This window comes from Onychostoma macrolepis, chromosome 05 (assembly GCF_012432095.1).
Source record: "Onychostoma macrolepis isolate SWU-2019 chromosome 05, ASM1243209v1, whole genome shotgun sequence".
Classification (NCBI taxonomy): domain Eukaryota; kingdom Metazoa; phylum Chordata; class Actinopteri; order Cypriniformes; family Cyprinidae; genus Onychostoma; species Onychostoma macrolepis.
Genome location: NC_081159.1, coordinates 11,677,073 through 11,694,599, shown reverse-complemented (window position 1 = coordinate 11,694,599; position 17,527 = coordinate 11,677,073). Strand labels below are relative to the sequence as shown.

The following is a 17,527-nucleotide window of genomic DNA, read 5'->3' as shown; positions in this document are numbered from 1 at the left end:
AATTTACATATTATGTACGTAATAAAACTACTTTCAGTACACTAAACTGATATACTGACAATTTGCTAAACTGGAACAACTTATTTTGTGCTTAATGCACTTTAATTGTGCAAAAGTAGTGCTGAAGTCCAACTAAAGATATACTAAAGAATATTTGATTGTGCTAAAGTGGAACTATTGCAGGTATACTTTAAATATCTTGCATTTAAAGGACGATATTATTCAAAGATCACACAATCCCCATCAATAGTGACATTAAAACACATTTTTGGCTTAATACTAAAAAATGTGCATTGTGCACAAGTAGTACTCCAAATAAAGTGTACCTTTATGTAATATGTCAGTGATTATGTTCATAGATTTGAACTATACTTAAATAAATGTATTTTAAATATATTACTTTTGGACACTGCAGATGTTCAAGATATCAAGATATTACACAGATTTACGTAATTTCTATAGCATGTGTGCTGACATTTTAACATTTACTGTCTCTGTCTCTGTCTCTCTCTCTCTCTCTCTCTCACACACACACACACTTGACACTAAGGGTGCAAGAATAAAGTAGCTCTAACTACTCCCAGATGCTAGTTGGTCATTGGTGTTAGTCAGGTATTTTGCTGACATCATCCCTCAGGAGTTGAAAGTATTCAGTGTGACAAGTTAAAAACACATTGTGAGCTTAAATTGCCAAACTCATCGTGGTTTGAAGCTAAAAGGTAAAGCCAACACACTCTTTTCAGTGCTCCAGACTAAAGAAAATGTCTAGGACTGACTCCTAAAATTAAATGTTTAGGAGTCAATCTACATCTTAGTTGACAAATTATAGAAATAATTTTAAATTATTTTTATTTAAAAAATAAAAATAATAATAATAAATAAAAATTGTTCAGAGGCAATGTATTTCCTATTAGAAGCTGCCATTGTGATCCTTATCGTATCTGTGCTATATAAATATCCATTTTGCAAGAATAAGTGTGCTTTAAAAAATATTGGTGGTTCCAAAATGTCACCCAACCTATCTTTTTACTGCCAGTCAAAGATTCCATAATAATAGATTCAACATTACCACATCTGATTTTTTGTTAAATATTTGAATTTTTTTCTTTGATACCGATTCATGATTACTTTTGACCTTCCTTTGCAAAACAGACATCACAGTGCATGCAAGAAATGACTACTTTATAATGGCGACTATATAGTTTTAAAGTGATTGGAAACAATAATTAATTACTGTTTCAATTATTTTGGTGACCAATTAGGCACAGTTTGTAACCCTATACTCTTAAAAGTTAAAGGAACAGCCTAGTTCACACAAAAATGACTTTTTTGTCTTGTGGAATATGAAAGAAAGTATTTCGAACAATGTTGGTAACCAGTTTTGGTGACCATTGACTTTCATTATAGGGTCACACAGAAATATTTCTCAAAATATTTTTTTATGGTCCACAGAGAGAAAAGATACAAGTAATAATTTACCTTTGCTTGTTGGATCAGCGTTTACTCTTCTTAACAACTATTTGCAGATGTTTGACATCTGTTATCAGACAATGACTTCAAACCTGAGTGCAGGCCATACCTCTGATTCTCAGTAAACCAAGACAACATGTTAAGCGAGCAACTACCCAGTCCATGGACCTAATTTTGTCGATTCTCTGTATTTTTAGTGCAGATTCTCTTTCCTGATAGTAATGTGTCTTAGTTTAGCAGATGTCACACAGGTAAAGATGATGAATAGACAGCAGAGGATAATAGTGAGTGGCAGAACACCTGCAACAAAGGCAACTACAAAGAGGTCTCACTGACAGCGCTTCCTTCCCCCCAGCCTGTATCTTGACCCCTCTGGAATCCCACACCATCTTGGAAAAAGATTTCCAGCACTGCTCTTTATCAGATGCTGGTCCCAAGAGCCTGTTAAAAATCCCGGGGTTCGCAAATCGAGTACCGGAGCGGTGAAATTAAAGGGTCAAGTGATGGAAGGTGTCCCACACCTGCGGATAAATCCACTTTCAATGGGATGACAGAGGAGCAAATAAACATTGGCCAGAGCGTGCAAGATAAAAAGAGGAGGATGTAGCCAGTTGGCCAAGAGGGATCTTTAAGAAATCGTTTATTGCCAAGGATGGACAAAATAGACACCGCTTAGATTCTAAAAAGCCAGATTTAGAGGTGCTTGACAGGTTCATTTGTATCTCTGCATGTTTTATTTCACAAGAACAGACATATATAGTGTCTGTAGGATGATAAAAATAACTCTAGTTCATTAGGCCACAACTTCTCCCTGAAAAACAAAAGAGCCTGGAACAAGAGAGTGTCATGCATTGAAACATGACACGAGTATATTCAAACTTTTAAGTATCCTCCACAAACTGATATTTGTTTTAGGCATATTGGGTGTCAATAACATCAAATTCAAAAGTGTAATGGCTCACGACAGACCCCTTTGTCTTGTGGCTTCATTTAAATACAAAAGGCTTAATAAAGAAAGTTATCCACCTGGGACGCTCAGAATACCAACAGCACCACGTACAAAACAAACAAGCCCCCGAAACAGATGTCACATGTAAAACTAAATATAACGTGCCTTTGGTTGGGTCACACCTGGAAAACACAGGCAATTAGCCAAAGCAGCCCATGAAAGCCGCTCCAATCCATGACATATATATTTAGCTGTGGCCGCTGTGCAAATACAAAGCGTGGTGAATGCCGATACTGCCGTGGCGACTGTAATAACCGATGTGTTCATATGATGCCCACACGAGCTAAAATTGTCTTGAATACATTACATTTGTTAAAACACTTGGGCCTATTGTAATGCACATGGGATTGTTATTATAAGGCCTATTTCCATAAAGCAAAAAAACTATATGTGTTTATACTGTTGTGCTTATTTGACCTGGTAGTTAGAAGGCTTTTTTGAGATTTAATCACTTGGCATTAAGCTGCTAAGTGCCATTTAACATATTTGACTAATTCAAATATGTATAGTGACTGAACACCTGACTATGATGAGTACAGGTTAGGCGACTATGCATGCCCTAATTTGGACAGTGGGCAAATTTCATGGTGGGCAGCCTGAGGAGGTAATGGTTTTAAGGCAAATTGATTTTGAAACCACTGTTCACTGTCATTTTCCATGTCAAATGAACGCTGGTCTGGTCTTTCCTGACCAGTGAATCTGAAGTGGAGGCACTAACCATTCAGGTTATTTAGAGGCTTTATTTGGATGAATTTACATTCAGGAACCTTGCACACATCCTTTTTTGAAAATGGCAAGAAAATAAAGGATTACTGACGAAAGGAAGCAGAGGCAGAGCCAAAACCATATACTTTGTTTACCTGTCCAAAGGCTATTCAAATACAACCTTTAGTTTGTGCCTTGCAGTCCAACAACTTTTAATTTGATTCATTTCACTTATATGTTGTTGATCGGATTTGAGAAAACGCAACATTAATGGACAGTTCATAGTAATCATAATGGACTTAATTACTTTGCTCAGTATGACCATTTTACATTTTATATTCTTTGTGACTGGTTAATTATCTGTTATAAAAAAAAAAAATTGAGTATGAAATCAAGTATGAATATCAACCTGTATGTAATCTGCAGCATGTTTTAAAACATCTGAAAAAAGCCTTACACTTTTAAGGTTTTCTTTTCTTTATGTTGTTTGTTAAAAACCCTGAACAGTGCATATAAAATCTCCACCTGTGTGACAAAAGGTCATTTATTTTACCATGCGGTTGGAATTGACTTGATAAGAGAAACAACCATAAGAATACAATCTGTCATTCCAGCACTGAGGTCACATTCAACAACATGCCTATCTCACCTGATAGCATCAGCCAGGTGTCAGAGAAAGCTGATGGGCGATAAGGTTACACTGCAACCCAAATTACATTTTTTTAGGGCTGCTGTTACAATTTGTAAATACATGATTGCTATCCAAAAGAAAAATGTATCATTTTAACATGTTTTAGATATTTTAATTAACTGTACAATTTAAGAAAAAAAAAAAAAAAAAGAATTTAATTACAACTACATTAAATGCAATTTCAGTAATTAAAAAAAAAAAAAAAAGATCAGGTTATTCTTAACTTTGTATAAAAGTGATGGATTGCAGATTACAATGTTGAAGACATCATAACTAAAACCTGTTAGAAATGCTCCTCTGCAAACAAGACACAATCAGCACTTTTCAGCTTAATGTGACAATTATGTCATAAATTATATCAACATCTAACTACTTTCTATTAATTCAACCTTCAACAATAACAGTACAACAAGTGCAAAAACCAGAGAGCTTACTCAGAGCCATTTTAACTTAATAAAATCATATTCCTCCATTAAAGATAGAAACTATTTCCATTCAGAACAATAGAATGCAAACTGATTTGCATAAGTCCCTCAGGTACAACTGAGGGCCAAAAGGAAATTTTTGTATTAGCAAATTGTCTTGGCTTTATTTGTTTGGTTTGTTATGGAACAAATGTAGATTTTGCCTAACTTTTTTTCCCTTTTCTTTCATTTATTTATTTTATTACTTGTTATATTATACAGTATGTAAGCAGCCCTCTTATTTTGCTAAACAGCAGTGCAAAACTATGACAGCACTGATTCTGTTGTTTTTAGGGCTTTGTGGTTTAACCTTCATCTCTCAAGCACTCAACACCACTTGTATCTGGACCTGTACTATGTTTTTAAACACATTTGAGGTTTATTCAGTTCTTGATTTCTCTTATGCGTACAAACAGTGTGCTTTATTTTAAGACGCTGGGAAAACATTTACCAAGAACATGAATATAAATGTATATTAATATTTATAATTTCACTAACGATGAACTCAACAATTTTATAACACTGTTGCTATTTCCAATGACATGAAAACTACTGTAGGCCTATTACTATGATCTTTTAAAATTATTGTTATTTTAATAGATAATTTAGTTTGCATATATGTGTGCATTATTACATGGTTGGCAAATTAGATAATTAATTAACTGATTATATAAATGAGTAACAATGTATTAGTGTCAAAACATGAATCATGCTGTTAACACTATGAACTGACTGTTGGCCATAGCTGTTGACTGACGCTTGTAGACTGCTTTTGAACCTCATTGAATTCTTGAGCACTGCCTCCCTCGTGTGGTTACATTATAAAACTGACGTTTTACCACAGTTTTACACCAAAAAAGCTCTAATAGTCGCGTTAAACCTAACGGCCCATTCAGTCTAACACATCAACCAGTATATTATAGGCTTTTCAGATCATTTTTAAACAGTAAAAAGGAAATGCAAATTAATTGTAAAACGTAACGTCCAAAAGAAAACATTTCGAATATGAATTAATAAATTGCAGCCTACAAATATATAAACATGTGACAACTTGCCTCATAAGGTGACATTCGTGAACTATAATTACCTTGTCCTGAGAGAACTGCTTAACATTTTGTTAAACATTCTTCATACCCAACAGATGTGATATGCAAATCTATGGTGATGTTGGAATTGTATTTCGGATTCACTATATTCTAATCAAGAAGCTTTTGTTGTTGAAAATGGTTACGATTAGGTATGGGGGTGGACTTCAGAGATGGGGGCCAATCAGGTACAGCCCTCCAAGTGTACGAACCAATCAGAAGCAGAGGAGATATTATTTTACGGGGAGTAAATTTTCGATCCAACAATTAGTTAACTGTTAATTATTGTTACCACTAATTTAAGGAAGAAACAGGTTTCATTTATCGCGCTTGTTTTACACAGCAAATAAAATGCATTGTTCAGCAAACAACAACATGCTTATGCAACCATATGCAACGCAAGGAACCCGTAGTGTTGTGACAAAAAACAAAACGCCTCAGATACGTAGGGACTAATGCAGGCGTGAATACAACATTCAGTCCTGCGTCTGTGTGAAAACGTGATCATTTTGAAGCGTGCGTCCCCAAACGCCCCAGTGGACGGCCGAGAGTTCCAGCACTTTCGCTGTTGCGAAGTGAAAGTGCATTTGAAAGGCCCCGCCCCTAAATAGTCCACGAGGTGATCGATGTGTTGCTCAGCCAATCACACCAGAGAGACGACTGTATTTCCTGCGCCCTCAACGAATCAGAAATGACAAAACACTAAAAAAACGCGAACTTCAACTTGTCAGCAAAACAGAGGGGGAGGGGACCAACATATGGCAGTCATATTTTTGAAGCTGAAATAATGTGCTAGACCTTTTATTGTGTTGTTTACCTCGCAGAAGGTAATTGAGTTTAAATAATCTTTGCTTGGACATTTATACTAATGTATATATGTCAGTGGGCAGCATTTTTGGCATTTGGCATTTGGTGATGAAATGTGGCGGACTAGCATGCTAACATAACTGTACAGACGGTTAGCGAGCTGCTGCTCAATTATATTAGACAGGGGGCTTTACTGTTTGCTTGCTTTTAACTTTGACAACATAAAAGCAGGTGAATAAACTGCTCCTCGAAGAATACAAAACCGTTTATAACGCCAGGAAAACGAAGAGCTGTTAATAAACGTGCATTGATAGTGCGTTGTGGTGGGAAGGTCCCAGAAAGTTTGAGATTTTAGGAAACTGCAATGGCGTGAGGGGAGACAGTCATGACAGCAGGTCGAGGAAGCCATGATCCGATCAGAGCAATTCTCTTCAAATTACAGCCCTGCGCAGCGCTAAATGTGCACTTATTAATGAATTGCAATGATTCTATTTTTTAAATAAGCTTTTCCCCCCTTATAATATTACGGGTGACGCTGGCCACTCCTAATTATCAGTTGCTTTTAAAAGTTTTCGTCATTCTGCTTTGGACAGTAAACATAGGCCTGCATGAGCGCATTTGTGCTGTCAACAACGGATTGATTGTTTATTCCGTTTGTTCGGTTTTGCGTGTATGAACTTAAATCGTTCATAGATACGCGAATAATTACTGTAATTTTCAATAGTGTGTGTAATTAAATGTTAACGTATGATAAAAGAGTACCATTATCTCACCCTGTGCCTGTTTGTTTATTTATTTATTTATTTATTTAACTTATTTATTTTTAAAACCCCTTACCGTCATTATTGGCGTCCTGTTATCCAGTTAATTTCCAGGAGCGCTGCTCGGGGGGCGTGTCAGGTCAGCGCGGGTCATTGTTATTCAAATGAAACTGGAAGAGTGTGTGTAAATTTTGAACAACTCTATTTCAGGCCTCTCTGTTTGTATGTTTCCCCTTATATGAGCTTGATACCGTATTTATACTTTTTCCTCTTCTTTTTCTTTATAACAACAATATCAACCATAATAATAAAGCGATATAACAGTTAAGCAATTTTAGAAATAATATATATAACTTGTTTAATTTAATTGTGTGGGCGTGTCCATTGTTAATAATAGTAATGATGATGATAATAATAATAATAATAATAAAGCAATATTAAAATATAAATGCATTTTATTTATTAAAAATGGTTTGGGCTTTTTTCCTTGGGGTACTACCTCATAAAATACATACCGGGGTTCCCACAGTCATGGAAAATTCAAAATGTTGTTTTCCAAGCCAGGAAAAAGACGCTGAAATTCATTACTCTAAAATGTGTATCCTGAAATATCATCAGACAACTGCATATGTTTCCTTATTATGACAGAACTTGGCTTCAGGTTATTTATATATAATGATGCAATAAGCCACAAGAAACTGAAATGCGCAGCCTCTCTTGGCTTATTGCTTTTTTTTATGATAAAAGGCAACAGATTTTGTGCATAGTTTCATATATTAATAATCAGAATTTAATTGAATTTGTGAGCCTAACTAGCTTTGATAAACAATGTAGCAACTTGCCACATTCTGATATAATTTATTAATATTAAGTTTAATAGCAATGTTATTGTGGCTTCTTTTTCATAAAATGTCTGACTTAATATTGACTTACTATTTTGAAAAATGCTGTCATTTGGGAGTCAAACCTTTTCTTTAGAATATGGAAAATAGTGAAAATCTGAAATTTACAGTAGGTTCAAGCTTTTTTCTCCTCCTTCCTACAGACTCTGAGCCAATAGATGTCCGCCCCCAATGAGCCACAAGTTGGGATGTCCCATGCTGGTCCCTCACCAGGTGCTGGCCGGTCTCCGGGGCCCATCCTAGGGCCCAGCCCTGGACCCGGCCCCTCTCCTGGCTCTGTACACAGCATGATGGGCCCCAGCCCAGGGCCCCCAAGCGTCCCGCATGCTATGCAGGGCCAAGGGGCTGGAGACTACACACAGGACATGCACCCATTGCATAAGGTAGAGAATTGCTTTTGGCACTGATTATATTAAAATTGATCAATAGTTGTCCAGTAAATGCAAAACAGAAAAACACTATAAATAAATAAATAAATAAATGTAAAAGCACTTGCTGCAGGTGCATTTTGTTTGCAACAGTATGTTTGATGTTGCTAGTATGCCAGCAGCATGTATGATTAATCTCCTGCCTCTATTCAGCCTATGGAAGGAATTCATGAGAAGGGGATGGGAGACGAGATGCACTTTGGCCAGATGAAGGGGGTGGGAATGAGATCCCTGCACAGTGGCATGGGTCCTCCACAGAGCCCAATGGATCAACACAGTCAAGGTACAATTACATATTGGCCACAATATAATAACTTAAGCACTCAGCGGTTATAATTTTAAACATAATTGTAGTTCACCAGAAGAGGCTCTTGTTCTTTCGCCACTGAAGGAGGTAAGTCTACAATGGCCTGAGAGGTAATTAAGGGAATTATCTCACAGTGTTTATTTATTTATTTTTATGCGCACTTATCTTTGGGGCTGCCTTTATGGTACACTAATTATCCTCATATGGTAATACATAAGATCTTTTGTACTTTGCTTTCTTCACACCAAGCTTTTCTCTGATCTGTACCTTTTACAGTCCTAAATGTGTCTTTAAATGTTCATAATTAAATATTCTGTAAATAAAAGGAATGGATTGTTGAACAAAAATGTAGTGTAAATGATTATTTATAATTGTTGTCGTTAGCCTAAAGGTGCCGTCAGTGAAATTTAGTCGCAAAAAAGGTCCATCGTCAATAATGTAGAGATGCATGAAGCAGAGCTCACACAGAAGTTTATTTTCAAACCAAACAGCTTTCTTTCAGTCAACGTGGTAAATTTGTGTGACCAACTTAACCCCAAGTAAAATCTTTGTGGGGAACGTTTTCACCTTTATACAGAACTTCCAAGCATGCGGATTCCCATTGAAATGGATTTCACAACATTTCACAGACCGGCAGCAAATGTGGCCACACCATAATTTTTGAAAATTTAAAAAAAAAAAAAAAGAAGAAGAAAAAGACAAAATGTCAAAAGAAATACAAATAACTTTGGTATGGCAGTGCTTACTTAGTACACTTTTAAACTTCACCTTTGATAGCAATAAACTTCATAAATCTTTCCTTTTTTTGCTGCTTAGGCTACATGTCCCCTCATCCCTCACCAATGGGCCAGGTGTCGGAGCATGTGCCCAGCCCTATGTCAGGAGGAGGTCCAACCCCACCGCAAATGTCTCAGGGTCAGTCACCCATGATGCCCATGGATCCACAGGGGATGGGACAGCAGGCCAGGGGTCAGTCTGCCTTCAGCCCAGTCCAGCTACAGCAGCTCAGGGCTCAGATCCTGGCGTACAAGATCCTGGGTCGTGGTCAGCCTCTGCCTGAGAATCTGCAGTTGGCTGTGCAGGGCAAGAGGAGCCTCCCCACCATGCAACAGCAGCCCATCAACACCGGTCCCTACAATAGACCTCCAGGTGAAAATGCTTATGGTCATTTTGGTGTTAGTCAGTAAGTCCAATTCCTTCATGTCCAAATTACAGTTGTGCAATTTTTTTCTTGTACTTGTAATTTTACAGTGTTTTAAAGCCTGAATACAACTGGTGATGTTCTGTATGAATGTGGTCGACATGTTAGTTATACTTTTTTGTAATTCTTTTTTGGCTTTTTGTGATTTATTTATTTTTTGTTTTGCTAGGTATGCCAATGCCTCACGGATGTCCTTCTCCAGCCATGCAGACTCATACCCAGAGTTCTGGGCCAAAACCGTGGCCTGAAGGTGAGTGTGGGATGTATTTATTCTTAAGCAGTTGCATCTCTTCCACTAGATGGCACTGTTTTTTTTTCATCATTTACTCACCCTCATGTCCTTCCAAACCTGTATAAGTTTCTTTTTTATGTTGAACACAAAAGCAGATATTTTGAAGAATTTTGAAGAACCAAACAGTTGTTGGTCCCCTCTGACTTCCATAAGAGGGAAATAAATACTGTAGAAGTCAATGGGGACCATCAACTATTTTATTACCAGCATTCTTCAAAATATCTTCTTTTGTGATCAGAATATGAAACAAACTCATACAGGTTTGGAACAACATCAGGGTGAGTAAATGATGACACCATGTTCATTTCTGGGTGAACTGTCCCTTTAAGTGACTAATTTTAGTTTAAGTGTTGGCAATTTTGTTGAGCTTTTATCATTTTTATTTGTTTTTGTGTTTTTAATATTTCTTGTTATTTAAATTTTAGTTTCAGTAATTTTAGCTCTTCAACTTTTGTTTCAGTTAGTTGCTGTCCAGCGTCTCAGACCAGATCATCTAATATTTATGTTTTATTTTAGACAGAAATAAGAATTCTAATAAATGAGAAATAAGAGAAAATATGGCCTCATTCATAGCCTTTCAGTCATGGAGGTAATCAGCATATTTTTAGCTTTAGAAGTAACACGACAATGTCATGCACATTCTAGTATTGCTGCGCTAATCTGCTCAGTCTTACTTTATTGTGCTGCATGTAGTAATTGAATCAAAACATCTCATTTATGTCCATAAAAATGGCAAAGGTGAATTGTGAATGTAAGCCAGTAACCTTTCTGAAAATTAGACGTTTAAAGTGCTTTTTATGCATCTGTATTTGTTCGATTTGTTAATTTCTTTTATTTTTGTATGTAATGTAATGTTGTCTTGTATTTGCTTCAGATACTGCTTAAATAGGAGAAAATTCAGATTTATAGATAATGTTCTTGTGCACATAAAAAAGCTCCATTTAAGTGAAACTTTGAAAATGATTAAAAACTTGCCAAGGGGCGACCTTATAGAGTTTAAATCCCCTCACTAACATGCTTTCAAATGATAGTGAATTAATTCATGGATTGTTAGATCTTTATTGAAAAGTCACACAAATTAAAGGTCATTGTTCATTTTTCTTTTCAAGTGAACTTGATTGGTGAGTCAGCTTGGTTTAATTGTAATCCAATGCTAATTGGCTGTACTTCTGGAAGATAATACGCATCACCTCAGGTCAATTGACATTTTCAATGCATTTTTGCTTGATATGAAATGACTATGGACTGTTGCATGCCCTCATGGCAGGTTCAACAACTGACTGATTGTGCCCAGCCAGAAATAAAGATCCAGAACCTTTTCTTCTGAACATGCTCTTGAATCATCTCTTGTGTTTATGTTCTCATTTAGAGATGCCCTTTACAAAGTTTCTTTAAAGGCATTAAACTTGGCTTGGAACAGGTCATATGAGTCCTTGTAAAGATTTTTCATTTCAGAGGTGGACGTCAGTTCACACTGTGCTTTGAACTGTCTTAAAACCTTCAACAACAGCTTTGATGAACTCTTTGAGTATGATCAAACATCCTAACGACAATGGGCTTCTGAAATATAAATAATATTACTTATGCCGTTTCATAATGTCACATCATATTGATTGTACTGACAACAGTGTAATGGATCACTGGAAGCTTAATGCTTTTTTGCATTCAGGAGCATTTCTTTGACAGGCATGATATTTTTATAAATCTCACAAGACGTTCACAAAGAGCATCTCCTTTATTGTCAGGTCAAGGCTCAGAGACCCCAAGCGCTCCACAAAAGCTGTCGGTCCCAGCTCCCAGTGGCAGACCCTCTCCAGCTCCCCTGCTGGCCCCCACTGGCACACAACCTGTGCCCAGTACCTCCCTCACCTCCCAACCCCAACCTCAGCCACCAGCAGGACCAGGCCAGCCCTCCCTCATCATCCAGCTTCAGCAGAAACAAAATCGCATCACACCGATTCAGAAGCCTCAGGGTCTGGATCCTGTTGAACTCTTGCAGGAGAGGGAATACCGGTATGTAATGAGTAATTAAATTCAGCTTAATCTACACTAAACAGTCTACACTGGTCAAAGGGGTCATGAATTGCATTTTTTACCTCATCATGTTTCCTCAGATACATTTATAATGTGTCTAAACACTGCAGTTAAAGGGGCATGTCTCTAAAACTTTAGTGTTAATATCTTTGTACTTTATTCCAAATGTGAATGTGTACTAAGTTAAATTCACTGCTTTATATATATATATACATATATACAGTATATTCAACCCGAATTCTGGAAATGTTGGGAGGTTTTTACATTTGAATAAAATGAAAACTAAAAGACTTTCAAATCACATGAGCCAATATTTTATTCACAATAGAACATAGAGAACATAACAAATGTTTAAACAGAGTCTTAACTCTTAAGAGTCTTAAGAGAAACAACAAAATCTCTTTGCATAAGGGACAAGGCCGAAGACCTTTGTTGGATGCCCGTGGTCTCTGGGCCCTCAGACGACACTGCATCACTCATCGGCATGATTCTGTCATTGACATTACTAAATGGGCCCAGGAATACTTCCAGAAACCACTGTTGGTAAACACAATCCGCTGTGCCATCTGCAGATGCCAACTTAAGCTCTATCGTGCAAAAAGGAAGCCATATGTGAACATGGTCCAGAAGCTCCGTCGTGTCCTGTGGGCCAAGGCTCATTTAAAATGGACTGTTTCAAAGTGGAAAAGTGTTCTATGGTCAGACGAGTCCAAATTTGACATTCTTGCTGGAAATCACAGACGCTGTGTCCTCCGGACTAAAGAGGAGGGAGAGCTTCCAGCATGTTATCAGCATTCAGTTCAAAAGCCAGCAGCTCTGATGGTATGGGGGTGCATAAGTGCATACAGTATGAGCAGCTTGCATGTTTATTTCAATTATTTTGAGACCTGTAGAAGGCATCAAATGTGAAATGAGTTCATTTTGTGCATAACATTTTAAACAGTTTAAACATTTGTTATGTTATCTATGTTCTATTGTGAATAAAATATTGGCTCATGTGATTTGAAAGTCTTTTAGTTTTCATTTTATTCAAATTTAAAAAGATGTCCCAACATTTCCGGAGTTCGGGTTGTATATGTGTGTATATATATATACATACTTTTTTTTTTTTTTTTTTGCTGGAATATTTTGTCTTTAGTTTTGTTGCTTAAGCAAACAAATACATCTCATTCGGACAACAATGCTTTTTCCAGATATTGTAAAGTCTTAATTTTACTAATTTGAAAAATTCCCACCCATGGAATATGCAAAAGAAAAAAAAAAAAAACTGAAAAAAAAAAAAAGGTCCTGAAAAAAAACGTGCTGCAAAGGTTCTGCACAATCCTCTGAACGAACAGTTCATCATTGGTATGGCAAAATGGTATGGCAAAATTGACGCCATCGTTAATATTTGCAGTTAAGCAGATGAAACTCATGATTATGGTAATGGGTAATCTCATTTCCTGAAATCGCTCTAAGCAGATTGCCAATCACAACAAAATTTTGATGTGGATTCAAGCAAAACAACCAGTCTTTCATTTCTCCTCAAGTAAAAGTACCATTACATTAATGACATTTTACTTAAGTACAAGTAAAAGTACCAGTCTAAAAATCTACTCAAGTAAAAGTAAGAAGTAGCTAATTTAAAATTTACTCAGAGTAAAAATCACTTAGTTACTTTTTAACAGTAGGAGGGACTCAAAAATGGGATAGGCCAAGGGTGTCATAACCCTACACAGTATAGATATAACCCTAATTAAACACATCTGATCCAGCTAATCTAATCATTTAGGCTAATTTGAAAACTACATGGTTTGTGTGTTGGAGCAGGGTTGGAACTAAACTCGGCAGGGCTGCAGCTCCCCAGGAACTGAGCTTGACACCCCTGGGACAGGCCTATAAATCTCAAACTAGTTGTTTTTAATTAAAGGATTAAGTTATTTAGAATAATAAGACATTTGGGCTGTTACCAGGCAAATTAAATCAATATCAACAAAATTAATCTTTACAATGCAGAGGAAACACAGAAGCTTCATCTGAAGTGGCATTTCTATTCAGATGTATTTACACAATGTTTAATGCAGGACATGAATGCATTTAACCTGCAGTTACAAATGTAGAAATAATGTTTTGATATATAAGACATAAAATGTTGAATACTCATTTGAAATTATAAAAAAAAAAAAATCAAAAGATACTTTAAATGTGAAATTAAAACCGCCAGTAGGTGTCACCAAGTCACTGTTAATAAGTGAGTCATTTAGACTGAACCGAATCATTTTAACAGTTGATTCATTCAGGAACGAAACACTGTCATTGCTCAGAGACACAAAACAGTGCTGTGGCTGTGTTTAGGATTATTTTTGTTGTCGAAATAGAGCAAAAACACACAATATGGTGTATGGAAGGATTTTCCGGACTATTTTCAAAAGCAATTGCAAATTGTATTTTCAGTTGCGTTTTCCACATGTGGGCGCATAAATTGGGACATAATCCAAATGCAATTGTAAATCTTGCATTCGCGAACGCACAGTGACTGCCACATTTCAACCCTATACTAGCAACCCTATACTAGGGGGCGTGTTTGTATTGGGAGGTGACGTCACTCACAGACGACCGTGCTGAACGCTTTGATTGATGGAGGTAATTGGTGAAGGCTCCGCTAAAGGCAGCTGTCAATCAGTTTGTGCCTGTGTGAACGAACAGACAACCTTCTTGGCACAATACATAATTCTTTCTTTTTTTTTTACCCCAAATGCAGCGATTATACCCTGCTAACAGCGGGAGCCACAACGGTACGCACAATAGGTCAATATTCACTATTAACGAAACGCTTTACACCTGTCTCAACATCTCTCACTGTTTCTCTCAGTCCGATTGACGCAAATGAGTAAACAGACAGTGCAATTCTACACTTATTACAGTACATTTTATTCCTTTCTTTTAATCTGCAAAAGAGCGCGTCACACCTGCCTCAATATTACTGTTTGAAAAAAAAAGAAAGAAAAAAAGTGCCAATCTATATTTACCCATTTTCCACCTTATATATACAGTATGTTTATTATTTCATATTTTAAGTTTTAATCCGTTATGGAGCATGCGTCCCATGGGCCGTGGCACCAAAGCATCGCGCAAGTCTCAAGATCTCTCGCTGTGTACAGTCACCCGACACTGCGATTGATGCACATGATTTTTAATATTAATTCACTTTGGCTGTGGCATGTTCTGTGTGAAGACTCATCTAGGGCAGGCAAAGCAGGAGTAGCAGCATTTTCTGTTTTGTTACGTGCATCAATTGGAGTGTAAACAGACTGAGAGATCTTGAGGCAGGTGCACTATTATAAGATAGGAATAAGATATAGGTGGCAAACAGGTAAATATGTGCAGATTTGCACTATCTGTTTGTTTATGTGCCTCAATCGGAGTGCAGACAGTAAAAGATCTTGAGGTGATGCGCTCTCTATCACTACGGAAGTTCTAAGCGGCCATGCATTTTTCCCCCTCCTTGTTTTCTCGTGATCTTGACATAACAAAAGTTGTAGTTATCACGACTTATTTTTCTCATGAACTCAACACAACAAAACTTGTTCTCTAAGCTACACAACTGCGCCAGCAGGTGGCAGTATAGAACTACTGATGGGAAGCTGATACTGTATCAACTAAATCTTACTGTACGCGTTTGGGACAGAGAGGACCTTCTTCGTGATCACTATAATTTATGCAGTTCGTTACTGACATTTAATTAAACTTATAAATGTTAAATGCTTGAATAAATATGATCATTTTGCTTGAAATTGTATATGTTTTTGTTACATTATTACTGCTGCACGACTCATCACAGTTTCTTACAACGACATATTTGTAATGCGCATCTTTCTTATTTTTAATCTTTATTGTTAATAAATATATATTAATAAGAAATGTGATTTGCATATGGTATAATTTAGTTCAGTGATGTTGCACGGTGTTGTAGCCTAATCTTTTGTATTTTCTACATGTGTAGGAAACCATAAGTGTATAATTGCACGGTCTGTTTACTCATTTGCATCAATCGTAGAGATGTTGAGACAGGTGAAAAGCATTTCGTTAATAGTGAATATTGACCTATTGTGCGTACCGTTGTTGCTCCCGCTGTTAGCAGGGTATAATCGCTGCATTTGGGGTAAAAAAGACAGAATTATGTATTGTGCCAAGAAGGTTGTCTGTTTGTTCACACAGGCACGAACTGATTGACAGCTGGCTTTAGCGGAGCCTTTACTGATTACCTCCATTAATCAAAGCGTTCAGCACGGTCGTCTGTGAGTGACGTCACCTCCCAATACAAACATGCCCCCTAGTTTAGTCCCGCCCCCTCAAAATGATTGACAGCTTTCCGTGTAGACATCGGAAATTCAAATGCAAAAGGAATTGCAATTTCATTTGAGTTTTGGCAGGTTACATGCGCCCCGCAGAGAAAGTGAAAAGGCAAATGTGGTAATTAATATTGCTATTTAAATATGATAGACTCATAACTCCTAAGACATGGGAAATACAATTGCAAATGGACTTTGCTTTTTCATTTGAAATGTGGCAGTTACTGTGCGTTCGCGAAAATGCAAACGGTAATGCAAGATTTGCAATTGCATTTGGATTATGTCCCAATTTATGCGCCCACATGTGGAAAGCGCAATTGAAAATACAATTTGCAATTGCTTCTGAAAATAGTCTGGAAAATCCTTCCATAATGGTGTCTAAAACGCAAGTCTGTTAATTAAATATTATATATTGTTTATTGAACTGTTGTAAAAATAAAAAATATGCTGATTATTCTATATGTAATCATGCTGTGTTTTGGAGAAAAACGGCACTCTTCGTGTGATATTGATTTACTATATGAAATGGTATAAATATACATTTTCTGCCCCTATATCTTCAATTTTGTGATCATATAATGCATTTTAACAGAGTGAATCACGCAGTGAAAGAACGCACTCTAAATGCGCGCGCACACTAGTCTTATTTACTAGACTTCACGGCACTCTGTGGGAGTGTTTTGTTTTTGCCTAAATACTGATAATGTCAAATCGCACATCGTTAAAACAACAATTAGGATATTATCGCAGACAATATATATCGCACAACCTGCACCACTGTCTTTTGCTAAACTGTCAATCAAAGACCTTTTGCTAAACTGTCAAAGCTTCATTTTAACCACCAATGCAATGATGCAAGTATTTACCTTACCTCTACATGCTTGCGAAGGGTTGATGTCCAGATTTTATAAGCTGCTAGTTTGGTCTCCCTAGGCAAACACAGCTTACACTGCATAATAGAGCATACACATGACCAGGGGTTCACTTCATTTCCTTCGAGTTCAACTTCAGCAGAATACGACGGGGTTTGGTTTTCAGCT

The 17,527-nt window shown here is 36.9% G+C and overlaps 1 protein-coding gene and 1 long non-coding RNA gene across 3 annotated transcripts in view; one reads left to right on the top strand and one right to left on the bottom strand.

Annotated features, from left to right (window-relative positions):
- The window catches only part of LOC131540584 (uncharacterized), a 31,231-nt gene extending 24,029 nt beyond the window's left edge, over window positions 1–7,202 (bottom strand). The window contains exon 1 of the long non-coding RNA XR_009271307.1: window positions 7,069–7,202. This is a non-coding gene — a long non-coding RNA (uncharacterized LOC131540584). The remainder of the gene's footprint in view (window positions 1–7,068) is intronic.
- The window catches only part of smarca2 (SWI/SNF related, matrix associated, actin dependent regulator of chromatin, subfamily a, member 2), a 56,617-nt gene continuing 45,218 nt past the window's right edge, over window positions 6,129–17,527 (top strand). For both annotated transcript variants that reach the window (XM_058775597.1, XM_058775596.1), the window contains exons 1-6: window positions 6,129–6,251; window positions 8,038–8,277; window positions 8,476–8,605; window positions 9,446–9,778; window positions 10,000–10,080; window positions 11,868–12,135. In XM_058775597.1, coding sequence (XP_058631580.1) covers window positions 8,053–8,277; window positions 8,476–8,605; window positions 9,446–9,778; window positions 10,000–10,080; window positions 11,868–12,135 — 1,037 coding nt within the window. In that variant the 5' untranslated portion in view covers window positions 6,129–6,251; window positions 8,038–8,052. The remainder of the gene's footprint in view (window positions 6,252–8,037; window positions 8,278–8,475; window positions 8,606–9,445; window positions 9,779–9,999; window positions 10,081–11,867; window positions 12,136–17,527) is intronic.